This window comes from Caenorhabditis remanei, chromosome II (genome assembly GCF_010183535.1).
Source record: "Caenorhabditis remanei strain PX506 chromosome II, whole genome shotgun sequence".
Classification (NCBI taxonomy): domain Eukaryota; kingdom Metazoa; phylum Nematoda; class Chromadorea; order Rhabditida; family Rhabditidae; genus Caenorhabditis; species Caenorhabditis remanei.
The window spans coordinates 6,819,871-6,836,090 of record NC_071329.1 but is presented as its reverse complement, the minus strand read 5'-3'; the positions used below and the strand labels follow the sequence as shown (position 1 = coordinate 6,836,090).

At 39.7% G+C, this 16,220-nt stretch overlaps 5 protein-coding genes across 5 annotated transcripts; 3 read left to right on the top strand and 2 right to left on the bottom strand.

The window, feature by feature from the left end:
* Positions 1 to 171: 171 nt before the first annotated feature.
* Positions 172 to 417, bottom strand: GCK72_004939 (uncharacterized protein; the record flags this gene model as incomplete). The annotated part of the gene is made up of 1 exon (XM_003117150.2): positions 172 to 417. The coding sequence occupies one exon, from the start codon at positions 415 to 417 to the stop codon at positions 172 to 174; it is 246 nt and encodes an 81-aa protein (XP_003117198.2).
* A 542-nt stretch (positions 418 to 959) lies between these two features.
* Positions 960 to 1,924, bottom strand: GCK72_004938 (uncharacterized protein; the record flags this gene model as incomplete). Its single annotated transcript, XM_003117479.2, has 2 exons — positions 960 to 1,685; positions 1,787 to 1,924. The coding sequence occupies 2 exons, from the start codon at positions 1,922 to 1,924 to the stop codon at positions 960 to 962; spliced, it is 864 nt and encodes a 287-aa protein (XP_003117527.2).
* A 930-nt stretch (positions 1,925 to 2,854) lies between these two features.
* Positions 2,855 to 5,500, top strand: GCK72_004937 (uncharacterized protein; the record flags this gene model as incomplete). Its single annotated transcript, XM_003117148.2, has 8 exons — positions 2,855 to 3,043; positions 3,091 to 3,273; positions 3,323 to 3,661; positions 3,709 to 3,875; positions 4,025 to 4,252; positions 4,302 to 4,928; positions 4,982 to 5,276; positions 5,321 to 5,500. 8 exons carry the CDS (start codon positions 2,855 to 2,857, stop codon positions 5,498 to 5,500), a joined length of 2,208 nt encoding a protein of 735 aa, XP_003117196.2.
* Positions 5,501 to 7,184: 1,684 nt separating this feature from the next.
* GCK72_004936 (uncharacterized protein) lies at positions 7,185 to 10,212 on the top strand (the record flags this gene model as incomplete). The annotated part of the gene is made up of 7 exons (XM_053724954.1): positions 7,185 to 7,373; positions 7,421 to 7,603; positions 7,654 to 7,782; positions 9,182 to 9,376; positions 9,424 to 9,646; positions 9,843 to 10,017; positions 10,065 to 10,212. 7 exons carry the CDS (start codon positions 7,185 to 7,187, stop codon positions 10,210 to 10,212), a joined length of 1,242 nt encoding a protein of 413 aa, XP_053589148.1.
* Positions 10,213 to 11,016: 804 nt separating this feature from the next.
* On the top strand, positions 11,017 to 13,375 carry GCK72_004935 (uncharacterized protein; the record flags this gene model as incomplete). Its single annotated transcript, XM_053724953.1, has 8 exons — positions 11,017 to 11,046; positions 11,102 to 11,153; positions 11,201 to 11,474; positions 12,198 to 12,284; positions 12,328 to 12,594; positions 12,640 to 12,754; positions 12,806 to 13,147; positions 13,193 to 13,375. The coding sequence occupies 8 exons, from the start codon at positions 11,017 to 11,019 to the stop codon at positions 13,373 to 13,375; spliced, it is 1,350 nt and encodes a 449-aa protein (XP_053589147.1).
* Positions 13,376 to 16,220: the final 2,845 nt, after the last annotated feature.

The window sequence follows — 16,220 nt, the reverse complement described above, 5'->3', positions numbered from 1 at the left end:
GGAGGGTGTTTGAATTAGAGTTTCTTTGTTTATTTTCTACAGTAGTTTAGAAGATTCTGATGACGATAACTTGATTCTCAATGCAAAGAAATATCTTGAAAAAAACTATTTATTGAAAATTTATTTAAAAAAAATTATATACAAACAGAATCCCGCGGAAAACCCAAACAACTATTGCAACGACAAATCATTTTTTCGGAACTTGTAGGAATTATCGAGACTTTGCACTTGAACAACCTTGAACTTGTCCCTCTTGCTCTCAGCCGAATATTCGTTTCTCTTCAAAAACTCATCCAAAGTTTCGTATTCCTTTCGGGAAGCTGTCGACGTGGCAGTGGCACTTCTAGCTCTTCCGACGTTTACGTATTCACCTTCGACGACCTCATCTGGAGTCATTTCTTGCTTGGTGGTAGACATTTCTGTAAAAAAAAAGAGAGAAAATGAGCCAGAAAGCGGAAAAGGAGGCAAAAATGAAAATGAAAAATGAAAAAATAGGTGATCACAAACTGAAAAAACCTGAAAACTGTCACCTGATACATGTAGCTGCCCATTTTATACACAACAAACTTCTCTATTGATAACTATTTCATCAAATTGATAAATGACTGTACTTATTTCAAAAAACACTGCATAATTCAAAGAGATTCAGACACGCTAATCACTATATGTGGGTGTTTTCTTTGTTACCAATAGCACCAACAGCACAAAATCGACAAATTTTTGATAAGAATATGATGATGAGTGTCATTTTCGGACAGTTTCTAGCTTATTAATTGTTGAAACGTTGAAATAAAGAAAACAAAAAAGGTTTGAAGCTGGGAGGAATTGAACTCTCGACAACTTTTTCATAGGCACGAGCACTACCGACTGCGCCAAAGTGTGCAAATCTTGTTAGACCGCGGAAGGGCAATATGAAAAGATTTGAATTGAAAAATGATTTATTCGGTGAAAGATAAAATTTAGTGCTTCTTGGCTCTGGCTGGGCATGGACAGTAGTTGGCGTCTGGTCCAATGGATCCGTCCTTTCCTGGCAATCCTGGTTGTCCATCATCGGCATCACGTCCTGGCTGTCCAGCTGGTCCTTGTGGTCCCTGTGGTCCTTGCTCTCCATCAGTTCCAGAGTCTCCATTCTTTCCTGGTTCTCCTTGAGATCCTGGCCATCCTGGTGTTCCTGGTTGTCCTGGAAGAGCTGGTCCTCCGATAGTTCCGTCCTGTCCAGTTGGTCCTTGAGCTCCCTCGATTCCTGGCTCTCCTGGTGGTCCTTGTTCTCCGGTGATTCCAGCCTCTCCTGGTGCTCCGTCCTCTCCACATTGTCCAGCTGATCCAGAGGATCCTGGGAATCCTGGCTCTCCGACATCTCCATCTGGTCCTGGCTCTCCGGCTGGTCCTTGTGGGCATTGAATGCATCCTCCTGGAAGATGATGGGTGACGGCCAAAGAGACTCCAGAAGCTCCGTCACGTCCCTTGTCTCCAGATGGTCCTTGGTCTCCACGTCCTCCTGGAAGTCCTGGTGGTCCTGGTGGTCCTGGTGGGCATCCGAGTGAGTTGGCATCGCAGTTACATTGGGATGGATAGGCGGAACGTTTGTTACGGAAGATGCTGGCGAAGGCAGCAGAACGGGAATCGGCATCAAGGTTTGGCTTGGTCATTCCGATCATACGGTTCCAAGCATCATCAGACATCACCTGAAAAGAAAAAAACTGAATTTTATGTTAAGAAAATGGCAATTACTATTAGGTTCCTCAGAATTTCAGCTGGATTGTAATAAAATATAAAAAAGACAAACCTTCATCTCATGAACTCCAGTGACAATTTCCTCTCTCATCGTGTCAATATCCACGACGATCGAATGCATGGCAACCAAGGCGCCAAAAACGGCAACCAATGAAATTGAAGCACACACGGGAACTAGATACTTTGACATTTTTAGAGGATGTCTGACTGTTCCAATGAGAATTCGTTTCCTTTTAATAGTGAAACTGCTGGTGATGAGATATAATGGGAATTTGAGAGATCCATGTGACGGTACTGGAAGCGCATCCACTTTTTTTGACGACGGCGCGAAGAATCGAATAAAAAGTTAGGGCCGTATGAGAAAGCGTTTCGAAGAAGTTTTTGTGCAAAAAACCATTAGTGATAAGAGAACCTGTTTATTATTTGATGATTCCGTACGGATTTGATGGAAGATTTGATTTTTAAGTGTTTTAAAACAAGTATCCAGAATTTTTATTCTTTGAACTAGATTAACTGTTAATTTATATCATGTGTTAGAGAAAATTCCACTGAAATATCTCACTTTCCCTTCGCTTACTCTCAATTTCTTACATTTTTCTCTATTGCCTACAGTAGTTTCCACGTTTGAACTGCCGCGCCTGCGTATCTAACTTTGTCTGCAGTCGCCGTGTGTACACGCTCACCCAACTTTGCAGACACATGGAAAAATTCTGTTGTCCTAAATTTTTTTCAACTTCTTTTGAACGTTTTTGACCGGTTTTGGTGAAATTTTTGTAAATTTTGCTATGAAAAGTAGTAGTAATTCGTAATTATGTTTTCTTATCAGTGAGGTAATCCATTTTTCTAAAATTCACGGAGTTTTGACAAATTTTATAGCCTCGAAATATGTAGGATTTCTTAAAATAATTTTTTGTCAGCTTCCTTAGCTTTTTATATTTTTTCTATCGTCTTTTTTCGATATCCAAACACCAAAAAATCCATACATGATGCGTTATTTGTCGCCAAATTTTATGTTCTAGTTTAACCTGTCTGAAATAGGTTTTTTGTTCTTCGCTTCTCCGTTTGTTTCCTTTTCTCTTATTTGTGAGTATTATTATTATTATTTAAATTTCAGGTAAACATGGGTCTCGTCAAGGTCATTAAAAACAAGGCCTACTTCAAGCGCTACCAGGTTAAGCTGAGGCGTAGACGTGAGGGAAAGACTGACTACTACGCCAGAAAGCGACTCACTGTCCAGGACAAGAACAAGTACAACACACCAAAGTACCGTTTGATCGTCCGTCTTACCAACAAGGACGTCGTCGCTCAGGTTATTTGATTTCAACTTAATTCAAAAATAAATGTATTGTTTTGCAGCTCGCCTATTCCAAGATTGAAGGAGACGTTGTCGTCGCTTCGGCTTATTCTCATGAGCTCCCACGTTACGGACTCAAGGCTGGACTCACCAACTACGCCGCTGCCTACGCTACCGGACTTCTTCTTGCCCGCCGTCACTTGAAGGCTATTGGACTCGACTCCACCTACAAGGGACACGAGGAGGTATTGCTTAACTTGATTTTTGGAACATTTTTTATATCTAAAATTTTAGCTCACCGGAGAGGACTACAACGTCGAGGAGGAAGGAGACCGCGCTCCATTCAAGGCTGTTCTTGATATCGGACTTGCTCGCACCACTACCGGATCCAAGATCTTCGCCGTCATGAAGGGAGTTGCTGATGGAGGTATCAACGTTCCTCACTCCGAGAACAGATTCTTTGGATTCGACCAAGAAGCCAAGGAATACAATGCTGAGGCTCACCGTGACCGTATCCTCGGTAAGCACGTCGCCGACTACATGAGCCTCTTGAAGGAGGAGGATGAGGACCGTTACAAGCGTCAATTCTCCAAGTTCCTCACCAACGGAATGAACGCTGAGAATCTTGTCTCGGTAAGCTAATGATTATCCTGTATTGGATAAGGATTTCAAATTTTCAGACCTACCAAAAGGCCCACGCTAGCATCCGTGCCGATCCATCTCCAGCTGCCAAGAAGGCCGCCAAGCCAGGAAAGAGACACACCGCCAAGAGATTGACCTATGATGAGAGAAAGCAGCGCGTCGCCGACAAGAAGGCTCTTCTTCTTCAACTCAAGGAACAACAAGAGTAAATCTCTATTTGTTACCTCGTTTTCAAATGAATATATTTGTTGACTTTTTCGACTGTTGTTACAATTTGTTCGGAAGCGATAAAATTAATACATTGTTTGTGAGAAGCTGGTTTCTTGCAATAAGGGAATGTCGTTAAGAATTTAGGATGACGGAACTTCCAAAAGTTCTCGACGAAGCGCCTGGCTCATCTAAGGAGCCTTCTTTCTTTTCAAATCTTTATGAGAATCTAAATCAGAACCCGTATTTCAATGCGGGAGCAGGGTTGGCTGGAATCGGAATAGCAATGAGCTTCTTGAGAAGAACCGCTCAAATCAGTAACACATATTTCCGTAGGCGTTTCATGATCACACTTCAAGTTAATAACGAAGACGCGTAAGCTTCAGAGAGAAACGAAAGAGATGTGAAGTTTTGTTTGTTTCAGCGCCTACCCTTGGCTTCTGGACTTTATAAACAAACGAAGTGCAACGCAGACTCGGAATTTATCAGCCAACACTGTTGTTCACCAGGCTGAAAGTGGAAAGACAGAGCTGTCCATATCTTTCTTGCCAGGTCATGGCACCCATTTTTTCGTGCATGACTATCGATGGATTAAAGTGGAAAGACAGCGAGAGAAGCAAGTAATTCAACGAGACGGTGTTCGTACACCATTTGAAACGGTCACTCTAACAACGCTGGGCTCTGATGTTAAATTTTTCAAGCGAATGCTGGAACATTCCGCCAAAGAAGCTATCGATAATGCTGAAACCGGATTAGTGATATATCAAGCCGTCGGCCCACAATGGGTCCGTTTCGGTGTGCCACGCAAGAAGAGAGACATTGAATCGGTAGTTCTGGATGGAAAAATTTGCGAACAGTTGCTGCAAGATTTTCAAGAATTTATTGGTTCAGCCGAGTGGTATGCTGATCGTGGAGTGCCGTATCGACGTGGATATCTATTTTATGGACCTCCCGGAACCGGAAAAAGCAGTTTTATTTCAGCGTTGGCTAGTCATTTCGGTTATAGTGTGTGTCTGTTGTCACTGAGTGAGCGGACGCTGGATGATGATAGGTGAGGAAAATAGTGTGCTGTATAAGTTCTCAAAAATGTCAGATTGTTTTCAGATTGAATCATCTCCTGAACACCGCGCCACCAAATAGTGTGGTCATTCTGGAAGATATCGATGCTGCATTCGTCAGTCGAGAGGATCCAATGTCGAATCATCCAGCCTATCAAGGTCTCTCAAGAGTCACATTTTCGGGTCTGCTGAATGCATTGGATGGTGTTGCGTGTGCGGAGGAGCGAATTACCTTCATGACGACGAATTATGTAGAGAGATTAGACCCTGCACTGATTCGACCGGGAAGAGTGGATAGAAAGCAGTATTTTGGAAATGCCACAGATGGAATGTTGAGAAAGGTTTTCTTCAATGAAGTTGTCGTATTGTTAGCTCAATATTTCAGATGTTCGCTCGCTTCTACCGCCAACCTTCCGATTCGGAACTCGCTGAGCAATTCGTGCAACTGGTATCCGAGCACAAGAAGGAACTGTCGCCGGCATCAATTCAAGGACACTTTTTGATGCATAAACAAGATCCACGTGGCGCATTGGATAATATTAAAAATATGTTTAGATCTGTTTAGTTTTTATTTGTTGTTTTCTTTTTTTAGAACAAGCTTTTCACTTTTTTTAAAGGAAAATTTCTAATAAATTCTTCGAAATTGATGAACAAAATAAGATTAGAAAAAACATTTCAAGAAAAGAGTTTGGCGTCAAAACACATCACCACACGTTTCGATGTAGTTCAGGACGTCGGAGACTCCAATTGTGTTCAACAAAATAATTTAAACGTGACCTATACCAGAATTGCTTTTGAAGTCGTTAACTCCACGTGGATTCTTCGAATACGCGGAATCAGTGAACTTTTCTCCATATGTGACAGAGATTACCTAAAACCTGAATGAAACCTCTTCTTTGCTCGTCTGCGCTGTATATATATGACTTCTTCGAAAGATGAACCAAAAGCAAACGAACTTGAGGTACGAAGTTGAGAATGTAAGTGCTTTTTAAGAAGAACTGCAATTGAGAATTTTGATTAGCCAGAATGCTGATTTATTGAATATTATATTTTTGATACAATTTACATTTAAAAGAAACAACTGTTCAATGTATTTTTTCTAAATTTTATAATTTTGTTTCGTCTGTATCCGGACTCCAGAGTGCTCTCTGGAATTGATACCTTTCGTGTCTCATTTCTTCATCTCAAACATTAAAGAAACATATATTCTGATAGGGGTAAATAAAAAGAGAAACATAACCTTGGTAAATTGAGATAGAATGCCAGACCTGACTAGGTTTAAGTAACTTTCCTGAATGATTCAGTCTGAAGAGTTTCCAAATAATGAAAGGACAAGATTAAATGTTCTGAAACAGCAGTAGCACTATTCAATATGTTATTGAAAACCGCAAAACCATAATTTTCAGATTGCACTATTCTTAATAAACAGAATAGAGATGATGCCAATGCATAGGTTGACTTTCGGACAATATTCCAATAACCGGTGCACGAAAATACTCTAGCTGTCAAACAAATTGCGTTTTGGAAATTATTACGGATCCCTCTGTTACTTCCTAATGTTTATTTGTCATTTCTATAGACTTATCAAGCTTCTGATAATCGAAAATCCCGCCAAGGCATTTTGAGAAGTTCAATGCGCCTTTAAAGATACTGTATATTGGCGGCGGCAAAATTCACTTCTCTCTCATTTTTGTCTCACTGGAGTAATCTGGCAGCAGATTCCGCTATTTTCTGTAGTTTTTTATGCATGTTGCCTGTTACCTTTCACGTAAGGCATTGTAAACACAATTAGATATTTTTCTTTGAAAATTTTAATGAGAAAACTGTTTCCAACGTTCAACTTTGCCATAAAGCTGGATTTAAAATATCTCGCTAAAATGTTTGTAAATTTTGTTATGAAAAGTGGTAGTAATTCGTAATTACGTGTTCTTACCAGGGAAATAATCCATTTTTATAGAATTCGCGGAGTTTTGTGTAATTTTGCAATCTCGACAGAAGTAGGATTTCTTGAAATGTTTTTTCAGCTTCCCGGGATTCGTATATGTTTTCTTTTGTTTTTCGGTATCCAAACGCCAAAAATTCTTACATTATGCGTTATTTATCGCCAAAATAACTTTTTTAGGTATCAAAAGTTTATTTAACCTCTCTCAAATCGGTCAAATCAAATCGGAAAAATTGTTCTTCGCCTCTTCATTTGCTTCCTTTTCTCTTATTTGTGAGTATTATTATTATTTAAATTTCAGGTAAACATGGGTCTCGTCAAGGTCATTAAAAACAAGGCCTACTTCAAGCGCTACCAGGTTAAGCTGAGGCGTAGACGTGAGGGAAAGACTGACTACTACGCCAGAAAGCGACTCACTGTCCAGGACAAGAACAAGTACAACACACCAAAGTACCGTTTGATCGTCCGTCTTACCAACAAGGACGTCGTCGCTCAGGTTATTTGATTTCAACTTAATTCAAAAATAAATGTATTGTTTTGCAGCTCGCCTATTCCAAGATTGAAGGAGTCTCTGTCGTCGCTTCAGCTTATTCTCATGAGCTCCCACGTTACGGACTCAAGGCTGGACTCACCAACTACGCCGCTGCCTACGCTACCGGACTTCTTCTTGCCCGCCGTCACTTGAAGGCTATTGGACTCGACTCCACCTACAAGGGACACGAAGAGGTATTATATAACTTGAATTTTAGAACATTTTCTTATATCTAAAATTTTAGCTCACCGGAGAGGACTACAACGTCGAGGAGGAAGGAGACAGTGCTCCATTCAAGGCTGTTCTTGATCTCGGACTTGCTCGCACAACATCTGTATCCGAGATCTTCGCCGCGTTGAAGAAATTAGCTAAGGTTACTCGATTTCTAACTTACTAGGGAATCTAGCTTATTAGGAAGGCCTCTAGAATGCAGATAATCTGGTCTGAAAATCCAAATTTAATACATGTATTTTCCTCGATTTTTCACCCGAATTCTACTCGGTTTCGCCCCAAATATCATGGCACCTGAAGATGCCTCTCGATCAGCGGACCGTGGTCGAGAGGTGAGTGTATCTGTCTGTGAAGCACGCTATGCAGGTTCGACCCCAGCTGTCCCAATTTTTTTTTGTTTTTTTTTTATCTCGGCTTTTTTTGCTTTTCGAGCTATTAACTCAGCACAGTTCTTACAACTGCGCTTCATCGAAATCTCCTTGAAAAATGTCTCTTTATCTCTGAGTCTCTCAATTTCGCACACTATTTTCTTCGGTTTCGGTAGAGCGCGGTTGTAAGAAGCGTGCCGTGCTTCTATTTTCAATTTAAACCAGAAGCTGCGAACGATTCTGAATAACATGAACTCACTTTGAAAGTTAAGCTAACAGAAGTGACGGCTGGTGATCAGTGCTGTCGGGAATTCCGACTTCCGGATAAGGAATTTCTCTTCCGACTTCCTACTTCCGACTTCCTGATAAGGAAAGTTAATTCCGACTTACGTCATTTCATAACTGTGGAATTTACGAAGAGTACATATGACAGAAATACTTGGAAAAATGATCTGAAAGGACAGAAAATAGGATTTCCTTCTGCCAAAAACAATTTTTTCACCAATTTTCCGAATTTTATGATCTTTTCTCTTGGAGTTTTTGAACTTTTGCAAAAAAATCTATTTCCGACTTCCGACTTCCAGATAAGAAATTTTACTTCCGACTTCCGGATAAGAAATTTTACTTCCGACTTCCGGATAAAATAATTTTCACTTCCCGACATCTCTGCTGGTGATATCAACTTTCAGGATATTGTCTAGGAAGGCGGCTTTAAAATATGGCCGATTTACAGTTTCTAGTTCGACTTAATTTAAAATGGTTCAAAAAGCAAAAAAAAAGCCGAAATAAAAAAAAATTGCCAATTTTCGAGAGAAAAGTATGCAAAGATAGATCAAAAATGGTGAAATTATGTTTCGCGCCAGAAAAAACTCTGCGCCTCTCGCCGATTTGTCTTGTTTGCGGTGGGGCGCAGTTGTAAGAAGGCGTGGGCTGCTAAAATCGTGCTTCACAGACAGACGCGCTCACCTCTCGACCTCTGGTCGAAAGGCTTCTTCAGGTGCCATGATATTTGGAGCGAAACTGAGCAGAATTTGGGTGAAAAATCGAAGAAAACACATATATCCAATTTAGATTTTCAGACCAGAATATCTGGATTCTGCGGGCCGTTCAGCAATTTTTGATTAATTGTTTTAAAATTTTTGATCGATTGTTTTATTATTGTTCAAATTTCAGGCAAGCGTCGTTCTCGTCAAGGTCATTAAAAACAAGGCCTACTTCAAGCGCTACCAGGTTAAGCTGAGGCGTAGACGTGAGGGCAAGACTGACTACTACGCCAGAAAGCGACTCACTGTCCAGGACAAGAACAAGTACAACACACCAAAGTACCGTTTGATCATCCGTCTTAAAAACAGAGACGTCGTCTCTCAGGTTATTTGATTTCAACTTAATTCAACAATAAATGTATTGTTTTGCAGCTTGCCAATTCCAAAATTGAAGGAGACGTTGTCGTCGCTTCGGCTTATTCTCATGAGCTCCCACGTCGCGAACTCAAAGCTGGACTCATCAACTACGCCGCTGCCTACGCTACCGGACTTCTTTTTGCCCGCCGTCACTTGGAGGCTATTGGACTCGACTCCACCTACAAGGGACGCGAGTTCACTCACGAAACTCCATATAACCGAGAAGCAAAGATCTGGGGTTAGTTTATTTCTTACAAAATCAGCTCGCGAAACTTCTGAAAAGCTCAGATTGGAGCTCGAAGTATGAATACGTTTTTTCGTAGTAGTTTTTCTGAATTACGACTTGTTCGCAGACACTCTTGCCAGAGCGAGCAAAATTATATTCCCAAACTAGTATTTCTTGAATCTCGAAGATGAATTGTTCCTCATTTCAGAAAACATCCATGCTTCCGAGCGCAATTTACCCGTTGTTGTTGGATTCATTTTCGTGGAGCCCGCGCAACTCCAAGTGACAATCAAGTACTACATCAATGGATCACTAACTCGTAGATCTTTCGAGTTTATTGTTTTCAGAGAAGAAACTTCTCTTGGCCTCATGGGACGATTGAAGTATGACTGCATTGATCTTTGCTTAACTAAACAAATCAATTTTGCAGATTAGTGGGTTTCAATTTATACCCGAATCAAGAGACTGCTCTTTTCCTCCTCCCAGGAGAGCATCTCATTCCGGAAGATTCGCACGTGATGCCGTACATCTCCACTGGAGGAAGTCTGTTGTTCGACGTCGCGCCGACCATCTACTAATGCAATAATCATGATATTGTTGTTTTCGTTTTTTTTCCTCTCCCAATTCACTCTCTTTCTGTTCCCTTTGTACTTTCCTCTCATTTTCTCCCATAGGCTTTTTATTTGATCACCATCCTTTTCTTCTAATTTTCTCCCACATTTTCTCTCCCCCCCATTCATTTGTCGGCGATTTCTTTTTCTTTTCCAAACCCACCATTTTTCTTATCCGATTACATTTGGAACCGCACCTGACGGGATAATATGTAACTTATTCATTGTCCTTCCTCTCACTATTTCTGTCTCGCTCCACCCTGCGTTTCCTCTCAATACTTCTTGAAACAGTGTTGTGCCACGAGATGAAGTGTGGACATGTGAAGGTAGCGGTAATATTTTTGCCCGTGCACAAGTTTGTCTTTTACTCATTTCTAATCTATCCTTGAACATCTTGTTGTGTAAATATTTAATTCCAATAAAGTTCGTGATGCTCTGAAAATGTGCCGAATTGTTCCAACAATTTTTCGACGAAATTTCAAAATAATTCGCGATTTTTCTTTCTTTCTAACATGAAACAAATGTCAGTTTCAGTTTTTTAAGTTCCGCGGCGAAATTTCGCAAGTGCGCTCCACTGTACTCCTGTCGTCACTGCCAAATTTTTCTTCGATTTTCGTGGAATTTGATTAATTTTTGTTAGATTTCACTAACTTTCGATAATTTATCTCGTTGCTTTTATCGCGTAAATCGTTAAAAAGAATGTTATTCTGACATAAATATTGATTATTTTACAGAGAATGAACAAAAAGAAGAAGATCTCACTCTTCGGCGATGAAGAAGCCGGTGAACAAGAAGGAAATGGTTGGGAAATTAATAAAGTGAGTTTTTAATTTAATTTACATTTTATTGTTTATAGGGATACGCCCAGAACTATGACAACTGGAGAAGGCTTGAGGAAATGCAGAAAAGTGAGTATTTTTCTTCTATTTCAATTCTAAATTTCTGAATTTTCCAGTCAAAGATAAATACGGTGACGATGATGACGATTCGTCGAGTGAATCAGAGCCAGAATGGACTGATGGACACGAAGAAGCATTCCTTCGGACCCTCGGAGCTCTAAAATCCGGAGATAGATCTGTTTTCGAAAACGGAAAGAGCTTCTTCAATGATATTCAAGAATCCTCTTCTAGCACGAAAAATTCCAAGGAAAAACCGAAAAAGTCGAAGAAAAATGATGAAAAGATGACTATCAAGGATTATGAGCGAAAATTGGTTCTGGAGAAAGGAGGGTAAGTCAAAAGAGCGATAAATATCTGAAGTAGTTACTGGGGAATCATTAAACTGGTGTTTCATAATATATCGGATCATTCGAATTGCGAAATTCGAGTCATCTTGGAGTCGACGTCACGAAAATTATTTCTTTCACAGTTTTGGCTCTTAATTGCAGTGAAATTCTAGTTTTCAGTCGTTTTTACAAGAAAAATGATCACACTCTGATACTTTTCGCTTCGAAATTTATAGTTCTTACAATTTCAGATAACTGAAACTGGTTTTGAAGTAAAAATAGTTTTGGTAACGATAATGAAGCTAGAATCTACCTTGATATTCTGAAAACCGTTTATATTTCTATCTAAAACTTCCATCCTGATCAAACATGCCTTCCTATCTTTTCGTTTTGGAAACCGATTTTTTCCTTCAAAATCCACCGATGATATCTCAATTAAAGTGCATACATCTTGTTGACCCTATCTCATGCTTATACACACAAAATTTCCCTTCCATTGAATAATCCACGCAGCAAAGACAAGAGAAGCATCTTTTCCCTCCGTCTGCCACCCTCCTCGAAATACGTTATCTCTCATTTTTGGGGTGTCCAGTCCATTTGCATGTCCATCGGGACAACGGGAATCCGATAACATCTCCTTTTAGTTTTAGGGAGGAAAAGCTCACTCTTTTCTCATTTTATTCCAATATAGTTTTTTGATTGTTCAAACAACCACGTTTTGTTTCAGACAAATCGACGAAAGTGACGAGGAAGCCGAGTACAAAAAGACGCAGCAGAAAGGATACTATGAGGAGCAGGAGGAGATTCGAAAAAGGTTAGTTTTCATATCGATTACAATAAAAACTATTATTTTTCAGTCTGGCCGCTGCAATCAATCTGGGCGATGATGAAGACGATGAGGATATTCTGAAAGAGAGAAAGAAGACGTCGAAAGAACTGGAAGATGAGGATAATGATTTCTATGAATGGATGAAGTCGGAGGATGGAAAGGCTGATAAGAAGAAGGCCAAGGAGTTGAAACATCTGAAAAAGTTCTGGAAGGACGATCAAAAGCTAGATGACTCTGAGAAATTCCTTCGTGATTACTTGCTCAACAAAGATTATGAACCGGGAGAGAACGAAGAGTAAGAGGAAAAGAAAAGGGAGAACTTAATATTTTCTATGTTTAGAAATCCAACATACGATGAAATTGTGGCGTTAGAGGAGGATGAGAAGGAGCTCGACAAGAATCGGCAGTACGAGCAGAAGTATAATTTTAGATTCGAGGATCCTGATCAAGAATTCGTAAGTTTACATAGTTTTTGAGCCAAAATCCATCATCATCACCTGTTTCAGATCAAACAATATCCACGTACCGTCGCTGAATCAATGAGAACCGACGATTCGTCTCGAAAAGTGAAGCGACATGAAAGAGAAGAACGAAAGAAGAAAGAGAAAGAGGAGAAGAAACGAGAATTGGCTGAACTCAAAAAGATGAAACGATCTGAAATTGAGCAGAAACTCGGAAAGCTTCGAAAAGCGGCTGGTGTGGATATTCCATTGACACTCGATGAGTTGAATGCTGACTTTGATCCAAAAGAATTCGATAAGAAAATGAAGTCGATCTTCAATGATGAGTATTATGGAGTGGAGGAGAATATTCAAGAGGATGAGGATGAAAAACCCGTATTTAGTGATGTAAGTGAAGTGAAAACTTTTGAGATAAACTATTTTGAATTTCAGATAGATGACACAGACTTCGAGGACTATGACAATTTGGATGTGGAAGAACTCAAAAAGAAGGGCGTTCATGAGGATGAAGGGGACGATGAGGAGGAGGAAGAAGAAGAAGATGTTGATGAGGAGGACGAGGAGGAGGAAGAAGAGAAGCCGAAAACTAAAAAGTCAGCAATGAAAAACGGATAGTTTGATATGGTTGCAGCTGCGCAGAAGGCGATGAGCAAGGATAAAAATGGTAAGGAAAAAAGGGTTTTCAATAAAAAGCTGAAATGAAAATCACTGTGCTTCTCTCAAAAAACCGAATTTCTAATAATTTTCATAGCCATCAATTGATTTTCAGTCCCTATTAGCAAAGAAACAAAACAAAACCAAACATTTTGAAAATCATCCAAAACCGGTTTTTCTTCTCGTGATATCAATTTTTCCTTTCATTTCAAAAACTATTCAAAAGAAAATATAAATCAATTCCTTTTCTTCGAATTCTTAATATAAGAATCTTATACTTTCCATTTACAGACAGTCGCCGAAAATCGAAACGAAACGCACTCAAAGATGCTCTTGCCAAGAAGAAGCCACTCTTCAATCCAAAAGAAAAGACGTTCGAAGAGTATTTCAATGAATATTATGCTCTCGATTACGAAGATATCATTGGAGATACCCCGACAAGATTCAAGTATCGAGAAGTGGAACCGAATACTTTCGGATTGAGTACTGATGAGATTCTGGAGGCTGATGAACGTCAGTTGAATGCGTGGGCTTCATTGAAGAAAGTCACCGCTTATCGTACTTCTCAGGAAGAGTTCTTCGATCGGAAAGCTTATCAGAGAAAGGCGGAAGATGTGGACAAGAAGAAGAGGATTCTTTCGATTGATTTCGGAGGAAAGAAGTCATTGAAACGAAAGGCTGAAGAAGAGGAAATGGAGAAGGAGATGGCTGAGATGGGAGAATCAGAAGAGCACGGAGATGAGTCGGAGAAGAAGAAAAAGAAAAAGAAGAGAGGAAAGAAGAAGGCGCCGGTGAAGAAGGTGGATTGGGCGGTGGCGCCTGCTAAGGATATTGAAGAGGTGGAAGAAGAAAAGGAGGTGGAGCAAGATGAGCCAGAGGAACCTGAGGAACCAGTTGTCCAAGAGAAACCAGAACCGGAGCAAAATGGACATGCGGGACCACCAAAAAAGAAGGCTAGAAAGAGGACCAAGAATAAGGTAAGGCTTTGGAGCACCTACAGTACCGGACAAAACGCTATGAACTTTTTGTTTTTCGACCATAACTTTTTTCAAATTGGTCGGACTGATCTGAAACTTTGGGAAAACATTTATTGTAGAGTTTTTGTTATATTAAATTGACATTCTGGGTGAAAAGTCATGTTTCACAAGTTTTTTCTAAAAATTTTCGAAAATCACGAAAATTCAAGAAATCGCATATTTTTATTTCCATGACCGGTGTATCAAAAATAGAGTGTATAATAAGTGTCTATGGTGGTTTTCTGATAGAAGAAGTCCTGATGTTTATTTTTTGACCACCGGACCTCTACTTTTGACTTGTTACCCATATCTCCCGGGCTGTCAAAGATTGGTAGTTCTAGTATATGGAGTTTTGAACTTCAAACATCTGTAAAACTTGTATATTTTGCAGAAAACAGTGTCGAAGTTTGCTAAGCTATTGAGAAAAATGTGGAAAACATTTAATTAACAATCGGATCTTGATATAGCCCTTCAATTAATTTTTGGAGATCTCCAATTGTCAAATGGTGGATATCTGGTATCGATGTCAGACCCGTTCCGGAGCGAAGTTATACACTTATCCGGTACCTTTGGTTTTGAAACTTATGGAACTTGTTATTTCAACAATATTGAATAATCTGAACCATATCCCGATACGCAAGTTTGTATTAATAATATTGAGTCACTCCCTGCAATCTTACTCTCACCTGTGCAAAAGTTTCAAAGTTGTCCATGTTTGTTTTTACTCAAAAAGCATAGTGTATTGATGCTATTTTTGATCATTCACGTTAGAAAAGGACCTGGATGAGTTTAAAAATACTAGAAATGTGCTCTCTCACATTTTCTCGTGTTTTCGGAAGTGAGCCAAAAGATGCTATCAGAACATGATCACGACGAAGTTCCTTTTCAACGTAGCAATATCTTAACCATACTTGTCAAATGACGGGCCGGGCCCGGCCCGCCAGGTCCGTCTTGTCAGGGATATGGGATTTTTGAGAAAAATTGTCACTTTTTTTTTCAATTTTCAATTTTTCATGCGGAAAAATTGACAAAAAGACACTCTTTTTATTCTATGAGAAAAGTCTGAGTTCATCTTAGTACACCTTAATCAAATTTGAAAAAAAAAATTGAAATTCGATTTTCTGTTTTAAGAAAACAGATTTTCAGGTTGGCGAAGTGGTGACCACAATTCCAACAATCGGATTCAATGTGGAACAAGTGGAATATAAGAATTTGAAGTTTCAAGTATGGGATCTCGGAGGACAGACATCGATTCGACCGTATTGGAGGTGTTACTATGCGAATACGGATGCAATCATTTATGTCGTTGATTCGGCGGATAGGGATCGAGTGAGTATAAACAATTTTTTGAGTAAAACTCAATCTATTAGAAACGCTTCTCATTTGACTAATTTGATGACTTGTTTCAGGTTGGAATCTCTCGTCAAGAGCTCGCCACAATGCTCCAAGAGGACGAACTTCAAGGAGCCGTTCTGGCAGTTCTAGCCAATAAACAAGACATTTCTGGCTGTCTGACAGAGACAGAAGTATACAAAGCACTTGGATTAGATGCTCTCCGTAATCGAACTATTCAAATATTCAAGACTTCCGCATCGAAAGGAGAGGGAACCGTTTTTTTCCAAGTTTTCTATCGCTTTTCCCTTTCCATGTAACTCCAAAAGATATAACTTTTTTCACCGGAATTTATTCGTTTATTGGACCCGTTTCCCCCCTAAAATCGGGTGTTTCAATTGCCTTGATTCCCTTTTTTCTATCATCATCTCATTATTTTAAATGTAAAAATATTATTT